Raw genomic sequence first — 22990 nt, 5'->3', positions numbered from 1 at the left:
ATGCGCCTTGACCAGGCAAGCCCAGGGTTTTGAACCTGTGACCTCAGTGTTCCAGGTGGATGCTTTACCCACTGCGCCACCACAGGTCAGGCAAGAGCACACTTCTTAATACAAGATAAGTCTTCTTGTTCAATTTCAGAAGTTCGTGCATTTTACATTCATAACCTACTTAGTCTTCAAGCACCTTACTGAGTTTCATTAATATCTGGATCCCTAGCACCTAGCTAGGTGTTTAGCTCACAGAAGATGTTCAATAAATATTGAATGAACAGCCGTGAACTCAACATATGCAGTTCTGCATACTCTTACATAAAACTAGGAACCAAAGGCAAAACTATAGAGACAGAAAAAAGATCAGCGGTTGCTGGGGTTGGAAGTGAGGGGATAAATTGATGGGAGCATAGATTTTTAGGGCAATAAAAATATTCTGTCAAAAGCCAAAGAATGTGTATAACACTAAGAGTGAAGTGTAAGCTATGGACTTTGGGTGATTATGATGCCTGAATGTGGGCCATCAATTGTAACAAATGCACCACACTGGTGGGGGATATTGATAATGGCGGAAGCTAACATATGTTGGGGCAAGGGTAGATGGCTAATCTCTGTACCTTCCCCTTAGTTTTGCTGTGAACCTGTTACTCTAAAAAACACAAAGTTAAACAAAATGGAACCAATAACTGCATTTAGTTTTAAACAGCACTGGCTTACATATTTGTTTCTGAAAGACATCACTAAAAGAGTTGATCTTTCTTGGTAGGTAGAAGGATCAAACAGTGGGATCACAGCAGCTTTAATTCTTACTAGATTGCACCTCAAAGCTTAAAGTAACTGACTGACACCTCTTTGACTGCAAAACTGTAAAGATATAACAGTGATGCTTACCCTCGGTTCTGCAAATCCTCTAAGTTAGAGGCATTCCATTCGGAGCCCTGTGGAACCAAAAAGACAAGATTAGGGAGAATTAGCAAATGAGCCCAATACAATATCTGAACAGGAATCCTGTAAGGGAAGATGCAGAGTTTCTAAAAAGAACACTGATATCATCACTGAGTTTCCTCTCTATGTGCCAGGTGCTTTGTATGATATCATGATTAGTTTTCACAAATGATAAGAGTAATAAAGTTAACTTCATTTTTACAGATAAGAATACCAACTCTCATAGAATTCAGATAATTTCTGTTAAAGATCCCATTGTTGGAAAGGTATCTTTGACTATCCTTCAATCTAAGTTAAATGTCTGTATTCTTGTTTATAGTACTGATTTTTTTCAAAATATTATCACAATTTTGATTTATGTATTTGTTTATATGCTTATTTACTACTCTTCCCCCCAGTACAATGCTTTTGTTCTCTATGGTAACCCCTGTACGGTATACTGCCAGATACCTTGCAGGTATTCAATAAACATTTGTCGAATAAACAAAGTGACATTATTATGAATTAAACTTAGATTTCATTCTAAAGCCCATACTATTTCTAACGCATTATATTGCATGTAAGGAGTTAAGGTCAGAGAGTAGTGTGTCTGTATGTGTAAAGAGGGAAACAACAGCTTCTGTCAAACAAATGAAGGAGCCTGACCAGTTGGTGGTGCAGTGGATAGAGCATTGGCCTGGGATGCTGAGGACCCAGGTTCGAAACCCCGAGGTTGCCAGCTTGAGTGTGGGCTCACCAGCTTGAGCGTGGGATCACAGACATGACCTTATGGTCGCTGGCTTGAGCAAGGGTCACTAGCTCTGCTGGAGCCCCCCAGTTAAGGCACATGTGAGAAAGCAATCAATGAACAACTAAAGTGCCATAATGAAGAATTGCTCTGATGCTTCTCATCTCTCTCCCTTCCTGTCTCACTGCCCCTGTCTGTCTCTCTTGCTTAAAAAAAAAAAAAAAAAAAAAGAGGGAAATATGACATATAAAATTTAAGGAGCTTCTACAGATTATCTAAAAGATACATCAATATTTAATATTTTGACACATTTTCTCTTTTTTCTTCCTTTTCTTTCAATGTATATCTTACTTTCTTCCCTGAACCATTTAAAAGTAATTTGAGCACCACGATACTTCACTTTAATACTCCATCGTGTGTGTGTGTGTGTGTGTGTGTGTATTTTTTTTTTTAAACAGAGACAGAGAGAGAGTCAGAGAGAGGGATAGACGGGGACAGACAGACAGGAACGGAGAGATGAGAAGCATCAATCATTAGTTTTTCGTTGCGCATTGTGACACCTTAGTTGTTCATTGATTGCTTTCTCATATGTGCCTTGACCGCGGGCCTTCAGCACACCGAGTAACCCCTTTCTTCAGCCAGGGACCTTAGTTCCAACCTGGTGAGCTTTTTGCTCAAACCAGATGAGCCCGCGCTCAAGCTGGCGACCTTGGGGTCTCGAACCTGGGTCCTTCCACATCCCAGTCCGAAGCTCTATCTACTGCGCCACCGCCTGGTCAGGCTCCATCATGTATATTTTAAGAAAAACATTCTCCTACATAATTCCATTTTTACAACCAAGAAAAATAACATCAACATAGTAACAATCTATCATCCATATTTGAATTTCAAACATTGCCCTCAAAATGTACTTTATATTCGCTCAATCAAGGATCATACTTTGCATTTAGTTGCCATGTCTCTACTTCTTTAATCTAGACCAGTCCACTCTTACCTTTACTTTATCTTTCATGATACTGACATTTTTGTAGACTACAGGTCTTTAATCTTGGGAGAACTCCCCACAACCTAGATTTGTCTGTTTCCTGATGACTAGATTAAGGTCAGCGTTCTTGGTGAGAATATTACAATGGTGATGTGTGTACTTCCTACTGCACCAAATCCCGAGGCACATGATGTCAGCTTGTTCTATTATTTGTCATGCTGACTTTGAGTTCTTGGTAGTACATTTGTGCCTGCTACATCCTTCAATTGTAAAGGTTCCTTTACAAATCATTAGTCATCTTTAGGTATAAGTAATCTTTGAAGCCATGTAAATATCCTGTTTCATAATAATCTTTTACTTTAAGGTTTCAGCATCAGCTGCTCATCTTGCCCAAATCAATTATTTTACTGGAGACTACAAAATGGTGATTTTCTAATTCCATCATTCCTTATGCATGTTAGCTGGCATTTTTCTGTAAAAGTGACCTTCATCTAATCAATGTTCCCACCCTTTATTTGTGTGTCAGTATGAATTCTTGAATTCTTTTTTTTTTTTAAAGCAAGATACAGACAGGCAGGAAGGGAGAAAAATTAGAAGCCATCTACTCGTAGTTGCATCACTTTAGTTGTTGATTGATTGCTTCTCATATGTGCCTTGACTGGAAGAAAGAGGGGCTCTAGCCAAGCCAGTAATCCTTTCCTCAGCCCGCAACCTTGGGCTCCAACCCAGCGACCTTTGGACTCAAGCTGGCAACCTTGAGATTTTAAACCTGGGTCCTTAGTGTCCCAGGTCAACGCTCTATCCACTGAGCCACCACTGGTCAGGCTCTTGAATTATTTTTGTATTTAGTGTTATAATCTACAGTGTGTCCGTAAAGTCATGGTGCACTTTTGACTGGTCACAAGAAAGCAACAAAAGACAATAGAAATGTGAAATCTGCACCAAATAAAAGGTAAACCCTCCCAGTTTCTGTAGGATAATGTGGAAGCATGTGTGCATGTACAGATGATGACGTAACACTGTGTATATAGCGGAGCAGCCCACGGCCATGCCAGTCAAGATGTGGACGGTACAGAGGAAAGTTCAGTGTGTTCTGTGGCTCACTAAATTTGAATCCGTGACCAAAGTGCAACGTGAATATTGGCGCATTTATAACGAAGCGCCACCACATAGGAATAACATTACTTGGTGGGATAAGCAGTTGAAGGAAATGGGCAGTTTGGTGGAGAAACCCCGTTCTGGTAGGCCATCAGTCAGTGACGAGTCTGTAGAGGCTATACGGGATAGCTACTTAAGGAGCCCTAAAAAATCTGTGTGTGAGCCCACATAGAACTGCACTGAATAGGTATGAAACTGGGAGAGTTTTCCTTTTATTTGGTGCAGATTTCACATTTCTATCGCTTTTGTTGCTTTCCTGTGACTGATCAAAAGTGCACCATGACTTTACAGACACACTGTATTATTATCATTTTTTTTAGACATTCAAACTGTCCTGAATTTGGCCAGTGGGAATCTTATCAAGCAGGCTTGTTTTGATATTAACCCCATTAGTCTTTAGCAATTCCTTACTTTCTGGTACAAAAAAAATTGTTCCCGGTTCACTTTGTGAGTGAAATCCAACATTTCTCCAAGGATCCCTGGCTTCTTTTAGTGAAGAATGGTATTTTCGAATCAAGATCTGAGCATTAATTAGGTATGCTCATGATTAATGCTTCTAAAATTTTTCAGTACAGATCTGGGAAATATTTCCAAAAATATAATTGGTTTACACTGGTACCTCTGATTCAAATTCAACACTGCAAGACTCTTCCCTTTCTCCCTGCTCCCTCCCCATCGTTTATATTTCCCTGTTCCATAGTGAGAATCTCCGTCTACTTACAAAGGAGTTTCGACATTACATCAATACCACAATCAATAAGAAAGAAACCTGCTAAGTTCAAATTTTCTTTGCAGTTCTTTTTTTTTCTTATTATACCCCACAGAGCATTATGCATTAAAGTTACCTGAATTAATTTCTTTCTGTGAAGTTATCAATTTGATCTATATTTGGGTTCATTTGTTCCTGTTTGTATTTAATTTTTCCATTAAAAAAATATTTTTACAGAGACAGAGAGTGAGTCAGAGAGAGGGATAGACAGGGACAGACAGACAGGAACGGGGAGAGATGAGAAGCATCTATCATTAGTTTTTCATTTCGCGTTGCAACACCTTAGTTGTTCATTGATTGCTTTCTCATATGTGCCTTGACCACAGGCCTTCAGCAGACCGAGTAACCCCTTGCTGGAGCCAGTGACCTTGGGTTCAAGCTGGTGGGCTTTTTCCTCAAACCAGATGAGCCCACACTCAAGCTGGCGACCTCGGGGTCTCGAACCCAGGTCCTCTGCATCCCAGTCCGACGCTCTATCCACTGCGCCACTGCCTGGTCAGGCTAAATATAATTTTTAATTTTTCAATTCCATTACTTTTGATTTGAAGTTTCTGAATATGCAAAACTTTCACATGGTTGAAAACCAAATTTACTTAAAAGTAAACTTGAAGTCTCACCTCCCACCCCTAACTCTTCAATCCCAATAGATAACCATTTTTATTGGTTTCTGGTTTATTCTACCTTTGTTTTATTTTATAAAACATATATAAGCAAATATATACTTATTACTATATCCTACAAAAATATTATACTACATACTTTTTACTCTTTACTTTAAAATATACAAATCACTCCACATCATAGTTCATAGAGATCTTCCTTATTCTTTCTTACATTTGCATAGTACGTCATTGGGTAGTATAGTTTATTCAACTATACTATAAATATAATAGTTTATTCAGGCACTTTCCTGTGAATGATGTTTCATATTTGTGGAGGCAAGATTTCTGGGTCAAGGTAAATGTATAGTTTACTTATTTATTTATTTTTTCTTCTTTTCCAAGTGAGAGGAGGGGAGATAGAGAGAGAGACTCCCATATGCACCGACTGGAATCCACCCAGCAACTCCCGGTCTGGGTCTAATGCTCTGCCCATCAGGGGCTGTGCTCGCAACTGAGCTATTTTTAGCACCTGAGACAGAGGCTCCATGGAGTCATCCTCAGTGCCTGGGGACGATGTGCTCAAACCAATCAAGCCATATCTGCCTAAGGGAGGGGAACAGAGAAAAAGAGAGAGAGAAGGGGAAGGAGAAGCAGTGGAGAAGCAGATGGTCACTTCTCCTGTGTGCTCTGACCAGGAATTGAACCCAGGACTTCAATCGATGGGGTTGACACTCACCACTGAGCAAACTGGCCAGGGTTAGTAATGTATAGTTTAGTCAGCCACTACTAAACGCCCCTTCACAGAGTTTGAAACAATTCTGCATTCCCATCAGCAATGTATGAGAGTGCCACTTCTCCCATAGCCTCGCCAACAAAATGTGTGTTTAAGCTTTTGAACTTTTGCCAATCTGATAGGTGTGAAATGTTATCTCAGTGTAATTTCAATTTGAATTTCTCTTAAGAGTTAAAGTGAGTTATTTTTCAACATTGCAGGTCCATTTCTATATTTGAGCTATCTGTTCATGTTTGAAAAGACAAACATTTAAAAATAAGAATTTACCTATTTCAGAATTATGCATTAAATGGAATTTAGCATTAGATTTGGGTTCAAGTCTCAACTCTACCTCTGACCTTGGGGTACTGGACAAACTGCTTAACCTGTCTTCATTTTCCTTATCCATAAAATGGATCACTCCTCCCACTCTAATCCTATATCTCTAATGGGTACCTTCCCCTCAGATTACAAATATCAAGTTTCTCTCAATTCCTTCTGCCATGTGAGAATACAAAGAGAAGTCTGTAACCTGGAAGAAGGCCCCCACTTGACCATGCAGGCACCTTGATCTTAGATTTTCAGCCTCTGAAACTGTGAGAAATAAATTCTGCTAGCTAGCTATTCATTCATTCATTCATTCATTCATTCACTCACTTACTCACTCACTCACTCATTCATTCATTCTTCTTTCAAGTGAGAGGAGGGTAGATAGAGACAGACTCCCACAAGCACTGGTTCCACCCAACAACCCCCGTCTGGGGCTGATGCTCTGCCCATCTGTGGCCATGCTTGCAACAGAGATATTTTTAGTGCCTGAGACAGAGGCTCCATGGAGCCATCCTCAGTGCCCATGGCTGAAGCTCTTGAACCAACTGAGCCATGCTGCAAGAGAAAGGGAGGGAGGGAGGGAGGGAAGGAGGGAGAGGGAGGGGGGGAGAGAGAGACAGAGAGAGAGAAACAGAAGGGGGAAAAGAGGGGTGGAGAAACAGATGGTCCTTTCTCCTGTGTGCCCTGGGAATCGAACCTGGGACATCCACACGCCAGACTGATGCTCCACCTCTGAGCCAACCAACCAGGGCAAAATTCTGCTATTTATAAGCAACAAACAAAAAAATCAGTTTCTCTATATTAAAGTGGAAAAACCATTTCTGCATTCTAAATCCTCCTCTACACTGTCCTTTTTTCTTTCCCTTTATAGCCAGGATTCACAGAAACACAATCTAACACTTTCTCTAATTCCTCATTTCCCATGCGTCCCAACCCACAGGACTGTGGCTCCTGCCTTCAGACCTCTTGTAATGTTATTAATGACCTTTCCTAATTCTCTAATCCAAGGGTCACCTTTGTATCCTTACTCCATTAGTCTTCCATATGTATCTGAAATGGTTCATCATTCCCTCTTTATGGAATTAGATCACACTCCACAAATATCAATAGTTTCATGCCTGGCACAGTAAAGAGGATCAACAAATATTTGCTGAAAGATCAAATGAAAAAAGTAAATAAAGCACTCTGAAAATTGTTAAGTGTTATGTAAGCGCTATCACCATTTTACAAGTGAAATGTAATTTAGCCATTTAACTGGAAGATCTGAAGGATATCGTACTGAAGCTCCCGTAAGCGATAAGACAACTGATCTTTTCTACAGACTAGGCTCAGCTGACTTGCTTTAAAAAATTATGGGAAGTTCTAAAGGCTCTATGTTCAACCTTAGAAAACTAGCTCCCACACCAAAGAAAGAGGCAAGAACTACAAAGGACTTCAAGGAGACAGAAGCCATACAATACAGTGTTGAGCGGCTTAAATTGGAGCCAGGGAAATGTGACCACCAACTCTTAATTTAGAAATCCTTTGACGAACTCTGTCCAGCTCGATAGAAATAACCCTGACACGATGAGGAAGTTCATGGTTTTTATCTACGTGTCCAGAGAAAATTCAACCTGACAATCTGAAATGACACATATCCAGAAACAAAATAAATTAAAAGCCCTGGCTACTGGCTCAATGAAGCCTGTGTAAATGACTTGGACTGTGGTTAGAGCTGCTTCAAGTTCAACTTGAAAAAAAAACAACTGGAGTCAATGTGGTGTAATTACTTTTCTGCCCTCAATACAAATGCCATTCACATTAGCCCCTTGGGGTCTTCCACAGAATCAATGTTTTTTTTCCCCTCTCTGCATCTCAGGCTTACAATGACTTAATTCCATGGAGGATTTTCACTCTGTTCTATGTAATTATGCAAAGCATTTTCTAATTTTCCTGAAATGTAAAATGAAATCTTGGGACTATAATATATTTTTAAGTAAGTTCATTAACATCTTTTCACTGTGGTTCCGATACACTGTACTCTGGCCCAAAGACCCAAGTGACTGATTTATTTTCAGTTTTATCCTCAGGAAATAACCTTGTTGGGGTCCAAATGTCCCAAGCAAAATAGATGAGGACAGCACATTTATGGCAAATAAGAAGTGTACTGGGGTTCTGCTGAAATTAATGCAACTTGACATAATCTCCAAGAATTGGTATCCCTGCCGCTATCTTTTTAAATTATTTAATGATTAATTCTTAGAGAGACAGAGAGAGGAAAGGGGGTAGAGAGAGAGTAAGAGAGAGAGAGAGAGAGAGAGAGAGAGAGAGAAGCATTCATTTGTTGTTCCACTTAGTTGTGCATTCATTCATTGGTTGCTTCCCATATGTGCCCCTACTGGGGATAAACCTGCAACCTCAGTGCCCCGGGAAAACACTAATCAACTGAACTGACTGGCCAGGGCCCCTTCCCCATATCTTCTTCGTCATACCTACAGCCTCAATGGTTAAGTCACATTACTGTGGTAACCAGGCACAAGATCTCTTTTAACTTTATCCTATACATTTCTAGTAGAGGAGCAAAAATCATGAATAGAATGAAAATAGCCCATTTGATTATTGCATCATCTATTCACATATTCTCCATTTCTCTGCACCTATTGTAAAAAAGCAACCACCAATTTGAGGCTTAATTATTCTTTGAAAAATAAACACTATTCTAAAAGGATGTGTAATGCCAAATCTTGAAAAAGATATCAGCAGTAAAAATTTTGACTAGCTCTGTCATGAACAAAATTATTGTACATGGGCTGCTGAAGCAAGCACCAGGAACAGAATTATTAGTTGTGTGTACAATAATCCTGTGTTTGCTTTGTTTAACTAACAAAGCTGCTTGCCTTTCTGCAAAGGGTCTGTGTTCATATTTAGCTTTTTCTCAGCCAAATCGGACAGCCTCCAGGAGAGCTGTTGATATTGAGATCTGGTTGGGCACAGGCTTCCAGCTCAGAGAAATAGTACACTCTTATGGGTGTGGAAGAATTTTTTCTGGAAATACCCTGGCTTCCAACCAATAAATCCTCTCTTCTTGCTACAGATTTTCTTTAAATTATGCTCTAGACTTTCTTCTCCATACCAGCTGGACACCTTTCCAAATAAATATCTCTGTGCAGAACACTGTAGAGCCCTGCAGAGCTGAGCGTTCTTACAGACGGAGGGGAGAAATCCTGCTGCCTCGCTTCACACAGTAGAGTTGCGCTCCAGGCATGGCAGCTATGCACAAGATGAAATGACTTTGCAAAAAATTAACACCACCATTTGCAGCCTGGATAAGACCTCATTTTCTGTGTCAATTGCTGGGAAAGCCAGAGCACTCACTGGAGAAGACAGGGGTTTGGACACAGGACATGGTAGTGGACACAAAAGGAGGAAGTCATAAAAAAAGTACAAGATGTTTAGACAACCTGTTCATCTACTTATTTTGTTAGGTAAGAGTTAAATTTCAGAATTCTCCAATTTGAAAGTTTGTTCTCAAATAAGAAAAATATTCACAGTGGAAAAAATGTCTTTTAACACAGAACTGAATCTAAAGCAGAATAGATTTTCCTTTTTCAAAAATATGAACATAGAGCCTGACCATTGGTAGTGCACTGACCTAGGATGCTGAGGACTCAGGTTTGAAACCCTGAGGTCGTCGACTTGAGCAGAGGGTTGCCAGCTTGAGTGCAGGATCATTAAAATGATCCTATGGTTGCTGGCTTGAGCCCAAAAGTCACTGGCTTGGGGCAAGGGGTCACTGGCTTGGCTTGAGCCCCCTGGTCAAGGCATGTATAAGAAACAATCAATTAAAAACTAAAAGTGATGCAACTATTGAGTTGATGCTTCTCATCTCTCTCCCTTCCTGTTTCTCTTGCTTGCTAAAAAAAAGAACATAGATACATACCAAACAAATTAAAAAGACTGGAAAACAGTTTTATACAGTGTGTCCGTAAGGTAATGGTGCACTTTTGACTGGTCACAGGAATGCAACAAAAGACGATAGAAATGTGAAATCTGCACCAAATAAAAGGAAAACCCTCCCAGTTTCTGTAGGATGATGTGGCAGCATGTGCGTATGCGCAGATGATGACATAACACCGTGTATACAGCGGAGCAGCCCACGGCCATGCCAGTCGAGATGTGGACAGTACAGAGGAAAGTTCAGTGTGTTCTGTGGCTCACTAAATTTGAATCCATGACCAAAGTGCAACGTGAATATCGGCGCGTTTATAATGAAGCGCCACCACATAGGAATAACATTACTCGGTAGGATAAGCAGTTGAAGGAAACCAGCAGTTTGGTGGAGAAACCCCATTCTGGTAGGCCATCAGTCAGTAACGAGTCTGTACAGGATATACGGGATAGCTACCTAAAAAATCTGTGCATGAGCCCACATCGAACTGTACTGAATAGGTATGAAACTGGGAGAGTTTTCCTTTTATTTGGTGCAGATTTCACATTTTTATCGTCTTTTATTGCTTTCCTGTGACTGGTCAAAAGTACACCATTACTTAACGGACACACTGTATAATAAAAGATAATGGAACTTACCTCTCTTAGTGACGATTAAGTGTTATTTATTGTTTTCTAAATTTTTTAAAGTTTTCTACAATGAATATGAATTATTTTTATAATAATAAAAATAGGCCCAGCCTTGGCCGGTTGGCTCAGCAGTACAGCATTGGCCCAGTTTGTGGAAGTCCTGGGTTTGATTCCTGGCCAGGGCACACAGGAGATGCGCCCATCTGCTTCTGCACCCTTCCCCCTCTCCTTCCTTTCTATCTCTCTTCCCCTCCCGCAGCCAAGACTCCATTAGAGCAAGGTTGGCCCAGGCACTCAGGATGGCTCCATGGCCTCTGCCTCAGGCGCTAGAATGGCTTCAGCCGCAACAGAGCGACACCAAGATGGGCAGAGCATTGCCCCTGGTGGGCATTCTGGGTGGATCCCAGTTGGGTGCATGCAGGAGTCTGTCTGACTGCCTCCCCGCTTCTAACTTCTGGGTGGGGCGTTGAAAAATAGGCCCTGGCTGTTTGGCTCAGTGGTAGATCCTCGGCCCAGTGTTTGGGAATCCTGGGTTCGATTCCCAGCCAGGGTACAAAGGAGAAGCGCCCATCTGTCTCTCCACCCTCCCCTGTCCTCTCTCTCTCTCTCTCTCTTCCCCTTCTGCAGCCAAGGCTCCATTGGAGCAAAGTTGGCTTGGGGGCTGAGGACCTCTGCCTCAGGCACTAGAATGGCTCTGGCTGCAAAAGAGTAACACCCCAGATGGGCAGAGCATCGCCTCCTAGTGGGCTTGCTGGGTGGATCCCAGTTGGGTACATGTGGGAGTCTGTCTCTCTGCCTCCCTGCTTCTCACTTCAGAAAAATTAAAAAAAAAAGAGAAAACTCAAAACATGAATATGCCAATAATCACGAAATAATACTATGAATCGATGGTACAAACACTCAAATGCATTTATCATTGATTACGGACTATAATTTGGGAAGAACTGAATTGTTCTTTCTGCTTAAGAGTACTACACTGCTCACATAAATTAGGGGATCAGGGAACATTGCAGATACTCTAGTACTTTCAGCTTTTTGTAGAGTGCATTTTCACCAATGAAATAAAAATTGGTTTTACATCTCATTAGCATAATTGAACAACTTTCTCTGACTTGTTTGCTTTTCTGATGTTCCTGTTTAATAAAGAAAAAATCAAATGTTTTTTTTTTATCGCTTCATATTCATTTTGAAATATCCCCTAATTTTTGTGAGTAGTATATTAATATTTGTGTATATTCCTAAAATATACCGTTTAAAGAGGGGGTTAAAAAGAAGAAAGTTCTTGAAGGAATGGCATCAGAGACACCGGGAAAGATGACTGCAATAAATAGTTTGACCAGTCAGATATTGAATGCATTTTATATTCATGTCTATATTCTTTTAGGTATTAAAATCCTAGCTCAATGGCCCTGGCTGGTGGTACTCAATTGGTTCGAGTGCTGTCCTGATACACCAAGATTATAGGTTTAATACTTAGGGCACATACAAGAATCAACCAAGGAATGCATAAATAACAAATCAATGTTTCTCTTTTTCTTCTTCTGTAAAAAACAAAACAAAACCCCCAAAATAAAAATAAAATCCAAGCTCAATGAAAAAGTTAAGTTAGTCACTTTCAAACATGAGCTATTGCTGGCTATGGGCATTTGCCTTCATAAAAATGTCATGCTACATGGAATCAGTTTGGAACAGGGTCCATTTGAATGAGTGACTCATATGTTTTCCATAGATAACACAAAAATTCTTCCCAACAATACAAGAGCAGGGAATACATGAATCCTTGTGGAAGTATACATAAAAGACAACAAAGGCAAGTGCTTTACAAATAGAAAGGTCAATGACAGCTTTCTAGTATGATCTACATTCAGAAATGGCAACACACACTGGCCAAGTTAAAGTAATGGAAAAGAAGCTCCCCTCCCAGCTCAGTTTTTCATGAGTAATTTAATAGCTGTACACCATTATGAATCACACTATAAGCATACATACTCTAGTGTCAACAGATTAATTCAGGGCACAAGCCTTCTATGACACAGTCTGACTGCTTGGTGAAATAAACTCTGGAATATTCAGGGTGAGATGACTCAGTTTAGTCAGTTCCTGTGCAATTTATTCTTCTTCTTTCCTGTTTCCCAGCTTCTAATCATTTCACCAGCTCACAAATGTCCTCACCAGAGAACGGAAGTGAAATTCAAACCAATCGAATTTAGTTCCTTGTTAGCATTTTTGGTCAAAGTGTGTGGGAAGTGGAAACAAAAACAAGGTTTTGGCATCTTTCCACTCCCACCCCCAATTTTAATTGTCCTTGTGAACCTTGTTTTCACTACTACATACAGATGAAAACTAGAACTCTTTAACATTTGGGAGGGAAATGTGTCTTAGGATTTTAGCTTTCCTAATCTATTTGTCAGAGAGGTATCCTTGGGCTAATTACATATTGTTGAACGTTCAGGAACCATGAGGAAAATTTTTATTTATTTATTTATTTATTTTAATCGGGGTGACATTGGTTAATAGAATAAGAACAATTTTAAGTTACCAAATTTTTGGTAATCTCAAAAGTATTTGGGGGACTCAAAATATAGCTACAAGTTTCAAAATGTTTAAAAGTCCAATAGATTCTCAGTTATAAGAATCCCACTTGCTCTGCTCAGATATATCAGACCTTAAGATACCTTAAAGGATCATCTCATTAGGGTAGACTGAGAAAACTATTATGGACTCATCTGTTTTTTACTTTGACTATTATGAAGAACAGATGAGATATTTAATAACTCATGGGGAAAAGAGCCTGATTTGTAGCATTTGCCTATTTCCTTGGTGTAAATTTTCCCACCATAGTCAATTTTATGATGTCACTGAATGAGAAATTGGAAACAGATGAGAAGCTCACCTTACATAACTTTTCTACCATGCAAAAGACTTAGCAAATAAACTTAAGAGCACAGATAACAGTAAAGAAAATTAGAAACTGATGAGGTGGTATTTATTACCTTTGTTTTTAATGTAAGTTATATCTTATTTAAATATTCTATATATAATACAAAAATTCTTTCCAATTGTTAAGTGAAATTTAATGGTTGCCTCCTCCCCATGAATTGGTATGGACTACTGTTGGCATGCCACTTAAAGTAGCCCCCAAACTTACCAAGAACACATGCTCAAATATCTGTGTAGGGCTGTCCATCTGACCAAGGATCACTATCATTTCATTATCTATAAATTCCTTGAATTCTCTCAGGTTGCACACCATTTGCATTTCCAACTCAGTTCGTATCTGAAACAAAGATGACACAGTATTCTAAACTCTGTAATTACTTTTGTACTTTCAAGCACTTACCATTTCTAGATCAAACCCATCCAACTCCTACCTAGACTAGAAACAATGAGGGCGTAAGGTCTCTTACCTCTTTGGATGTAATATTCTCCAAATCCTTCTGCATCATAATCTCCCTTAATTTGGTTTTAATTAGTCTTTCTGTTCGTTCACGTTCAGTTGGTCTGAGAAGAGAGAAATGGTGATTTTTCTTAGGAAGGAATTTAAGTTAATGAATGTGCCATTTGATTATGCTTCCAAATTGGCAGGCTTTGCCTCTATTACCCTCAAATTTATATCCTGGAGAAATGGCCAAAGGAAAATGATAATTGTTAAAAGTTTCTTTTCAGAATATACAGAATGTAAACATGTAGAAATTATTATTTGAAGAGGTTGTACGTGTCTAAAAGCCCTTAAATGTATTCATATATATATGGATATATATATCCATGAAGAAATAAAGACAAATAGACTATACTGAGTGTAATACTTTAATGGAGGACCATAATCCATATTTTCCCATCAAGTACCCTTGAGTACCACTTGCTAAACAGGGTAAACCAGTGGTATGACCCACTACAGAATTGGGTCTTCTGTAGCATAAAATGCCATCTAATGCTCTTCCTTCATTCATTGTCATGGTTCTAGAAAAATGGGAAAGAGGAAAGAGTGATTTCTGCCCTTTTCAGTGAGGCAAATTCTTTTCTAATATGGGTTACCGAGATCAGGTGAGATCAGGCCTGTTCAGGGTGGATTGGCTGTAGACCCAAAATGAGTTTTAAGGATTAAAAATATTATACCTGGAGTACTTCCATCCAAATGCTTTCCTTTTCACAAAGGCTCTCCCAATATCTCTGTGAAATTGTTATCCCCATTTTACAGATAAAGGAAATAAACAGCTGAAGGGTTAAATGACATGCCAACGATCACATACACTGGCAGGAGAACCAGAACACTCAGTCCAGCATAACATTCTACCTGCAGGATTATGTTGCTTCCTTTAGTCTTCTGACTTTTAAAAATAAAATTACCCTTGGAACTTTAATATGAAATCAAACTAGGAAGCTGATCCTTCAATTACTAGACAGGTATTGGTTCAATGTAACTGGATGCTTCTCTTTAAAAGCATTATTTCATATTACGCAGAATTTGAGCGAGGCTGTCCCATCTTTCCCCTCCTACCTACTCAAGAAAGGTGTCTGCTCTGTACCTCCTTATTTGGAGATGGAAAGGGACTAAGCCTTCAGGCATCTTGCCTGCCCTTGCTGCCTACAGCCTTATCACTGGCTGCAAAAATAGCCTCAGTAATCTCCAAAGATGGATGTTCCGACCCCACAACCTTGGGGCTCCTACCACTTGGGCTTCTAGTTTCTCATGAACCTTGCAGAATACAGCTAATACCTGTGCCATTTCCCTGTCAATCAGCCAAGGCCTCCCGATCTTGACTAGAATTAATAATCATGTTCTCCACCATTTTTCCTGGACATAGCTAATGGTTCAAAATTATACTTCAGTCTTCAATTAAAAAGAAATATTGGGCCCTGGCCGGGTTGGCTCAGCGGTAGAGCGTCGGCCTAGCGTGCGGAGGACCCGGGTTCGATTCCCGGCCAGGGCATATAGGAGAAGCGCCCATTTGCTTCTCCACCCCTCCGCCGCGCTTTCCTCTCTTCCCCTCCCGCAGCCAAGGCTCCATTGGAGCAAAGATGGCCCGGGCGCTGGGGATGGCTCTGTGGCCTCTGCCTCAGGCGCTAGAGTGGCTCTGGTCGCAACATGGCGACGCCCAGGATGGGCAGAGCATCGCCCCTGGTGGGCGTGCCGGGTGGATCCCGGTCGGGCGCATGCGGGAGTCTGTCTGACTGTCTCTCCCCGTTTCCAGCTTCAGAAAAATGGAAAAAAAAAAAAAAAAAAAAAAAAAAGAAATATTGGTACAAACAAATATTAGCACCTGTGTGCATGGTTTGGCTTCCCTAGTTTTAGTAATCTTTATCCAAATCCTTCATACTTGCTTGAGGCAGAGTGGTTTGGGAGCAGACACATTTAGGTTTTAATTCATAGTCCTGTTTCTTACTAGTGATGTGAACTTGAACAAATTCCTTCCTCTCTCTGAGCCTCTTTCCTTTTATATAAAATAAGGACAGTGACAATATCTGCCTCATGAGGTTCTTATGAGGATTAAATGAGCTACCCTGTGAAGTGCCTGGCATAGCATTTGACATAAACGGGTGCACCGTATCCATATGTTCCCTTCTCCCCCCCTTCCCTTGGATTTTAGAATATAAACTTTATTCACAGTAGAGCATTTAAGTCCATTTTGGCACACATTCTTCCCGTGTTCTCAGCATACTTTGTAAGGCTTTTCTAGTCAATTTAGGGAGGAAACAGAAATGGAAAAAGCATTACAACACAAACACATTTTCTCTCAATCTCACTGGAGAAAAACTTGGAAAAGACATAAAAACACAAGAAAATAAAAATCACTGAAAATCTTTCTATCATTATTAATATGGTGACTGACAGCTTTCAGTCTTATTCTGTGAACAGATTAACATTTGTTTATTACATTATCTTAAAACTGCAGTTATAGTGTACATGCTAAGAACTAACATTTAATGAGCCTCTACCATGTGCCAGGGACTACATTTTACATTACTTCTTTTGCTTAGGAATATGGAGAAATTGTGGTCAATTTCACTTTCTTTTTTTGTACTGTAATTTCTAAGTTTTCTCTAATAAAATCATGAAAAATCAGATGGGTTTTCTCTCCTTCGTGTAAGTCTGGTTCAGAAATGCCCATTTTTGAGCCACCTGCGACATCTGTCCCTCCGATCCTAACCAACCATCTCTAACGCAGGAAACCAGTAATGTTTCCCAAGATTCTCAAAGCCAAACTAATCCTTACCTTTTTTGTTACTATGGGATCTTGAAAGGACTAAGGCTAATGAAAAAGAGGTCCTAGTACCAGTAACACCCTATGCAAAAATGCTTCCATTGCTTTTCTGACTATTCTTGGAAGTTTCACCTTTTCTAGTACAAAAATTATTTATAACATTATTTAAATCAGTGATTTTCAACCTTTGTTTCTCAGGCACTCATAAACTAATTACTAAAGAAAAAGGGGCCCTGACCTCTTCTTCTTTAGTAACTAATTTATTTGTGCCATGAGATGAAAATGGTTGTATTTAGTCACGGCCACTGACCTTAGTAATTAGTGTGTGTTTGTGCCATGAAAAAAAAAGGTTGAAAATCACTGATCTAAATTAAGCCTTTTTTTTTAAAATCATGAACTATTTTGGTATCACTTTAGGAATTTGTAAACACAGGTTTATAGTTAGATAATCTAAGTAGCTACTATTCTTTCCCAGCTATAGAATTCCTTGAAAGTACAGAAGGATCAATTTAGAGCAAAACAAACATCCTGATTAATTTCCAAAGCAGGAACTAAGTATGCAAAAATTTCTAAAATAGTCAGAGAAGTTTCAACACATAGATCTAAAAAGGAAATAAACATCAGCTCCACCTTGAGTCTTTATTTAACTCACAGTACACCAGGGAGATTAAATAAAACCCTACTGAGACAGATTTATTAACAAGGCAAAGTTGGGGCTGAGTAAGACATGTGAATTATAAAATATATTTTAACAAATCTGAACAGAAATCAGTTCAGAATTAGGCAATCTTTTAAACTGACTAGAAACATCTTTTCTTTAAGTATTGAAAACATCCTTCCTAAGGCTTGTTTGTCATAAATTTTATTAAATATTTCTTTCACAGATAATGCAAAAGCAGATGTCAGCTTAATTCCTTTAAACTCATTTCAAATTAGTGGAATCTGAATTAATGGGATTTTATGGTACTGCAGTTCTTATCTATCTATGGAGATTGCACTGCGCCCAGGAGCGAAACTCAGGCCTTCCCAGACAACTGAAAGAACAGGGTTCTTTCTGTGGTAGTTTTGGAGTATAGACTCATGCTGCTGATTAAGATTAATTCCCCAAGAGGAGAGATCCTCAGACATAATAGAGAAGACTTCCGTGATCTTCAGCAAGCTGACTTACATGTCAGTGAAGAGAGCTGGGGAATCAGGCCGGTGGGATTGCACATCTTGCATAGCATTCCACTCATTGACGGATGATTGATCTGAGTTGATATGGCTCTCGTAATAACTCACCCAGGTGAGAAACAGACTGCCGGGGTAGTAGTTATGCATTCTGGCCACTTCACAAGCCTTGTGTAAACTCTGTAGTGCAGACCTGAAAGATATGCAGGGAAATGAGCACTGTGAAATAACGGGGTACTAAAAGGCTCCATGTGTACTCCAGATTCTTCCAATTTTTAAATCCTACAGAATTTGGCCTCTGGTGAATCTACTCCCTGGAATTCAAGACTCTCTTGAATTATCCATTCATAGCTATCGATTAGACAGTTCTTGATGAAAGATATGAGGCGTTATTAAGTTGGGGGTAGAGGGGAACAGGAGAATTGACAATCCAACAGTGAAAAATAGATCTGGATAACCTATAGAACTCATGACCCCATAGTTTGAACCATGGCGTAGCAAACTAAAGATGGCAACCATTTACAATACATAAAGATTTGTTTCCCTTGGCGTAGAATCATGTTACAGCACACATTCCCTATGATTCCTGGAAGCTCCCCAAAGATCACATAGATAGATGTCCCTAAGCCTTGAGACATGTCCTTTAATGTCCAGGAAGTACTGATCTAATGATGTTTAAAATTCTTGCTGCCTAAGTCTCCCACTTTCTTTAAACCATTTATTCATACACTTGAGTTACTTTCTAAGAACAGCTCTGATTATTCTTAGATTAATCATATCTCTGACTCTAAACTCAGGAACCCAAGAAAGGTAAACAAAACTGAAAAGGACCTTTTTGGTTGTTTTGTGAGAAAAGCTAAAGCCAGAAATTCTAGAAAGTTAGCTACACAAGAACAGGGATCTTTTTATATTTTGTTTACTGATGTAGTTTAAGTGCCTAAAAGAATGCCTAGTTGCAGCACAGTTAGTATTTGTTGAATGAAATGTCTTATTAGCTATAAACTGATGTCTTTCCTAAGAGAAAAGAACTAACTGTATGACAGAATTTTGTGGCCAATCCATTTACATCTTTTTATTAAAAATGCCTTTTAATTTTTTCTTTCATAACAAAAGTGATCCATGCTCACTTTAGAAAATTCAGAGATCTCAGCTAAGAGAGAGAAATTTATATCAAGTAAGACTTTTCATTCAACAAATACTAACTGTGCTCCAACTATAAACGAGGCATTCTTTTAGGCACTGTAATCCAACTGCCCAGAAATAACCACTGGTACGGTTTTAGTATACACCTTTCTAGTCTTTTTGTCTATGCATAGATACATAATAAAGATATGACCATATTCTGCATACTATTTTAGCTTTCTCCTTTTTTTCCCAATTTTCTAAAGTGAGAAGTGGGGAGGCAGTCAGACAGACTCCTGCATGTGTCATACCAGGACCCACCCAGGGTGCCCACCAGGTGATGATGCTCTCCCCATCTGGGGTGTTGCTCCATTGCGGCCGAAGCCATTCTAGCGCTTGAGGCGGAGGCCATGGCGCCATCCTCAGCGCCCAGGCCAACTTTGCTCCAATGGAGCCTTGGCTGCAGGAGGGGAAGAGAGAGATAGAGGGGAAGGAGAGGGGAAGGGTGGAGAAGATGGGCGCTTCTATGTGCCCTGGCCGGTAATTGAACCTGGGACTTTCACATGCTGGGCCGAGGCTCTACTGCTGAGCCAACCAGCCAGGGTTAACTTTCTCTTTTATTTTATACCTCGTCATCAACATTTTCCCATGTCAATAAATATTCTTCAACTAGTTAATTTTTAATGGCTGCATACTTAGTAACATGGATATATCATAATCTGATTCCTATTTTTCAGACATTTAAATTGTTTTTTATTTTCTGCTGTTAGTAGAACACTGATAAACACAGTTAAATTTTTGCCCACAACCATGATTATTACCTTAGGGTATATCCTTAGAAATAGAATTACTAAGTCAAAGGGCATGTGAAATGATAAGGCATATTGGTTGTGTCAGTTTATTCTTCCATCAATAGAAATAACAATTTCTGTTCCATTAATCCTTGGTCAACCCCATATAATGTAAATTAAAAAAATATCATTACCAATTTGATAAAGAAAGAAACATGCTAGTGTATTTTTTTTTTTTTTGGTATTTTTCTGAAGCTGGAAACGGGGAGAGACAGTCCGACAGATTCCTGCATGCGCCCGACCGGGATCCACCCGGCACGCCCACCAGGGGGCGACGCTCTGCCCACCAGGGGGCGATGCTCTGCCCCTCTGGGGCATCGCTCTGTTGCGACCAGAGCCACTCCAGCGCCTGGGTCAGAGGCCAAGGAGCCATCCCCAGCGCCCGGGCCATCTTTGCTCCAATGGAGCCTCGCTGCAGGACGGGAAGAGAGAGACAGAGAAGAAGGAGAGGGGGAGGGGTGGAGAAGCAGATGGGTGCTTCTCCTGTGTGCCCTGGCCGGAAATCGAACCCGGGACTTCTGCACGCCAGGCCGATGCTCTACCACTGAGCCAACTGGCCAGGGCCATGCTAGTCTATTTTTATCAGGAAAACACACTTTTCTTTAAAAATGAAGTTGCAGAATCTTTAAAAATGTTTTCTATTATTCAAAGTAAGCCAAATTCTTAGAGAATTAAGTCAAATTCAGGAAATTCTCAGTGAATTTCAGTTTCATTACACAGATTCAAAGGTAAGGACCAGCTTAGTTCAATGTACTAGATATTTAACACATGTTTTCTTCATCAGGGAAACACATGCTTCAAACACACATGCCACAAACACCTGGTGCAAGTGCCCTAAAATACACTCAAGGATACTACGGCTGCCTACAGTAGTGGGAGGCTGCAGTGACTACCTTCCTGTGAAGGAAACACCTGGTTTAAATGCTGCTTTGATCACACATCATCTACTTTTTTTTTCTGTGATGTTCAGTTCACTTCTCCTAGGTGGTATACCAAAAAACTTTTATTCTACAATAAGTTAAGAGAGCTAGGACTACTCAGTCTACTTTAAAACACCAGGGCTTGAACTAAGATTACTAAATTTTTGCTGTTTTAAGCATTAAGTCTGTTTTGTACTTTGCACCCAAATACAACTGAAAATACTGTCACTTATGGGACTTACATTGGTTTACTTGGTACCTGGGACTAGAAAGGTCAGTTTCCTTTAACTGAGCCTTAGTCAAAGGCAGACATAAGTTTTCCATGAGAAATTTATCTGTGAAATATGCCCTAAATCTAAAAATCTGGTCTAAACACATGACCTGAAACTCTGTCTTACCTCAATTACTGCATGAAATGATAAGACTGTTAATTGTTCAGTTGACTCTGTTTTAGGACCCCACCCACTCAAGCCTATCAATCCTGTTATTCAGGGGTAAATTATCTCCCTGGAGTCTTTTACAGGCTCCTTTATTTCTTGTTTGGCTTGTGTTCTGTCCATTCTGTTCCACACGGGGACTTTTACTACAAAACAGGCAACTGAATGAGGAACTAAAATTCAAATCCCTCACTGGAGAACAGACATCATTCACTGGTTATATTAGATCATTTTTCTAATCTAGAGAAAGAGTAAGAGTCTATTTGTTTAACTATATGAGATACTTGAAGACCAGTTATGTAACCTCTAAAACCTCAGTTTTCTCATCCATAACAAGGAGCTAATAATACTCTTTTGGGGAGTTGATCCAATCATTAGGCACAATGCCTTACACACAATGTGTAACCCCAAAGTCGATATAACTGCTGCTGGCTATAACAACTATAATATTTTTTCTAGGCTTTACCTGCACCATGCAAACAGTTTGGTAAATAGTTGCCAGCAATTTAAAGGAAAACTTATCTATATATAAGCTAACTCCATCAAAGCTATACCTGATTACCTTAAGAAATTGAAAACTAATGTATAGTGGTAGTGTGATGTTTAGACTTCGCTCTACACTGCTACAAATCTAGGCAATGTGTCCCTATAAAACTCAGTTCCAACTGGCTATCTGATTCATTAAGTATCGTCTAGAGTCTAAGAATACCTCTGAACTTTACTTGTTAAGCAGAGCTGAAGGTCTTCATTGTGATAATTTGAAAATGAAACTTCTAAGTCATCTTTAACTATGACGCCCACACAAACAGAACACACAAAATCCTATACACACAAACAGATAAGCATTTTCATAGAGAACTGTAGTAAAATTTATATAACTTTGTCAAAGTTAAGTACCATTTCAAATACTACTTCTCACAAAGTATTGTTTTAATAAAATACTTCCACAGAAATATTAAAAGTCCTCTTACCACATTGCCTGCACAGATACAGGTTTGAATATGTGAACTCTGTTATCTGTTGACACGCTGAACCCACTAGGGAAAAAAAAAGAGGCAAAAATCCACAGATGAGAGTAGGTTTTTCAGTTGTGAATTTTTGAGGTTGTTTCCCAGGCTAGTTAACTACTGGCTCAGTGGAAGGAATCATGAGACACTTCACGTAGATGTTAACTAGAGTATTGGACGTGACTGAAAAGCTTCAACAAATTGTCTGATTTTATCTACTAAGCAGAATGAAGGGACTCCCATACTGGAGTTAGGGAATTACACACAGTTCTCAGCTATAGCTACGGACAAACTGTTCTGCTGTATATTCCTATTTGGAAGTCTTGTGGGTTTGTAGCAAACGTGACTCTGGTTTTATAAACTGGAGCAAACATCTTGGTCTCTTGGGGACACATTCTAAAAACACCAGGGGTAGGGGTGGAGGGTCACTGGAAGGAACTGGCA

General features: G+C 39.7%; 1 protein-coding gene across 2 annotated transcripts in view; it reads right to left on the bottom strand.

The window, feature by feature from the left end:
- SSH2 (slingshot protein phosphatase 2) overlaps positions 1-22990 on the bottom strand; it is a 286303-nt gene that overhangs the window by 29949 nt on the left and 233364 nt on the right. For both annotated transcript variants that reach the window (XM_066263132.1, XM_066263131.1), the window contains 5 exons: positions 22511-22576; positions 18208-18402; positions 14244-14337; positions 13985-14113; positions 883-929 (listed from right to left, as the gene is read on the bottom strand). In XM_066263132.1, coding sequence (XP_066119229.1) covers positions 883-929; positions 13985-14113; positions 14244-14337; positions 18208-18402; positions 22511-22576 — 531 coding nt within the window. The remainder of the gene's footprint in view (positions 1-882; positions 930-13984; positions 14114-14243; positions 14338-18207; positions 18403-22510; positions 22577-22990) is intronic.

This window comes from Saccopteryx bilineata, chromosome 2 (assembly GCF_036850765.1).
Source record: "Saccopteryx bilineata isolate mSacBil1 chromosome 2, mSacBil1_pri_phased_curated, whole genome shotgun sequence".
Taxonomy (NCBI): Eukaryota; Metazoa; Chordata; class Mammalia; order Chiroptera; family Emballonuridae; genus Saccopteryx; species Saccopteryx bilineata.
This window is presented reverse-complemented; position numbering and strand designations above follow the sequence as displayed.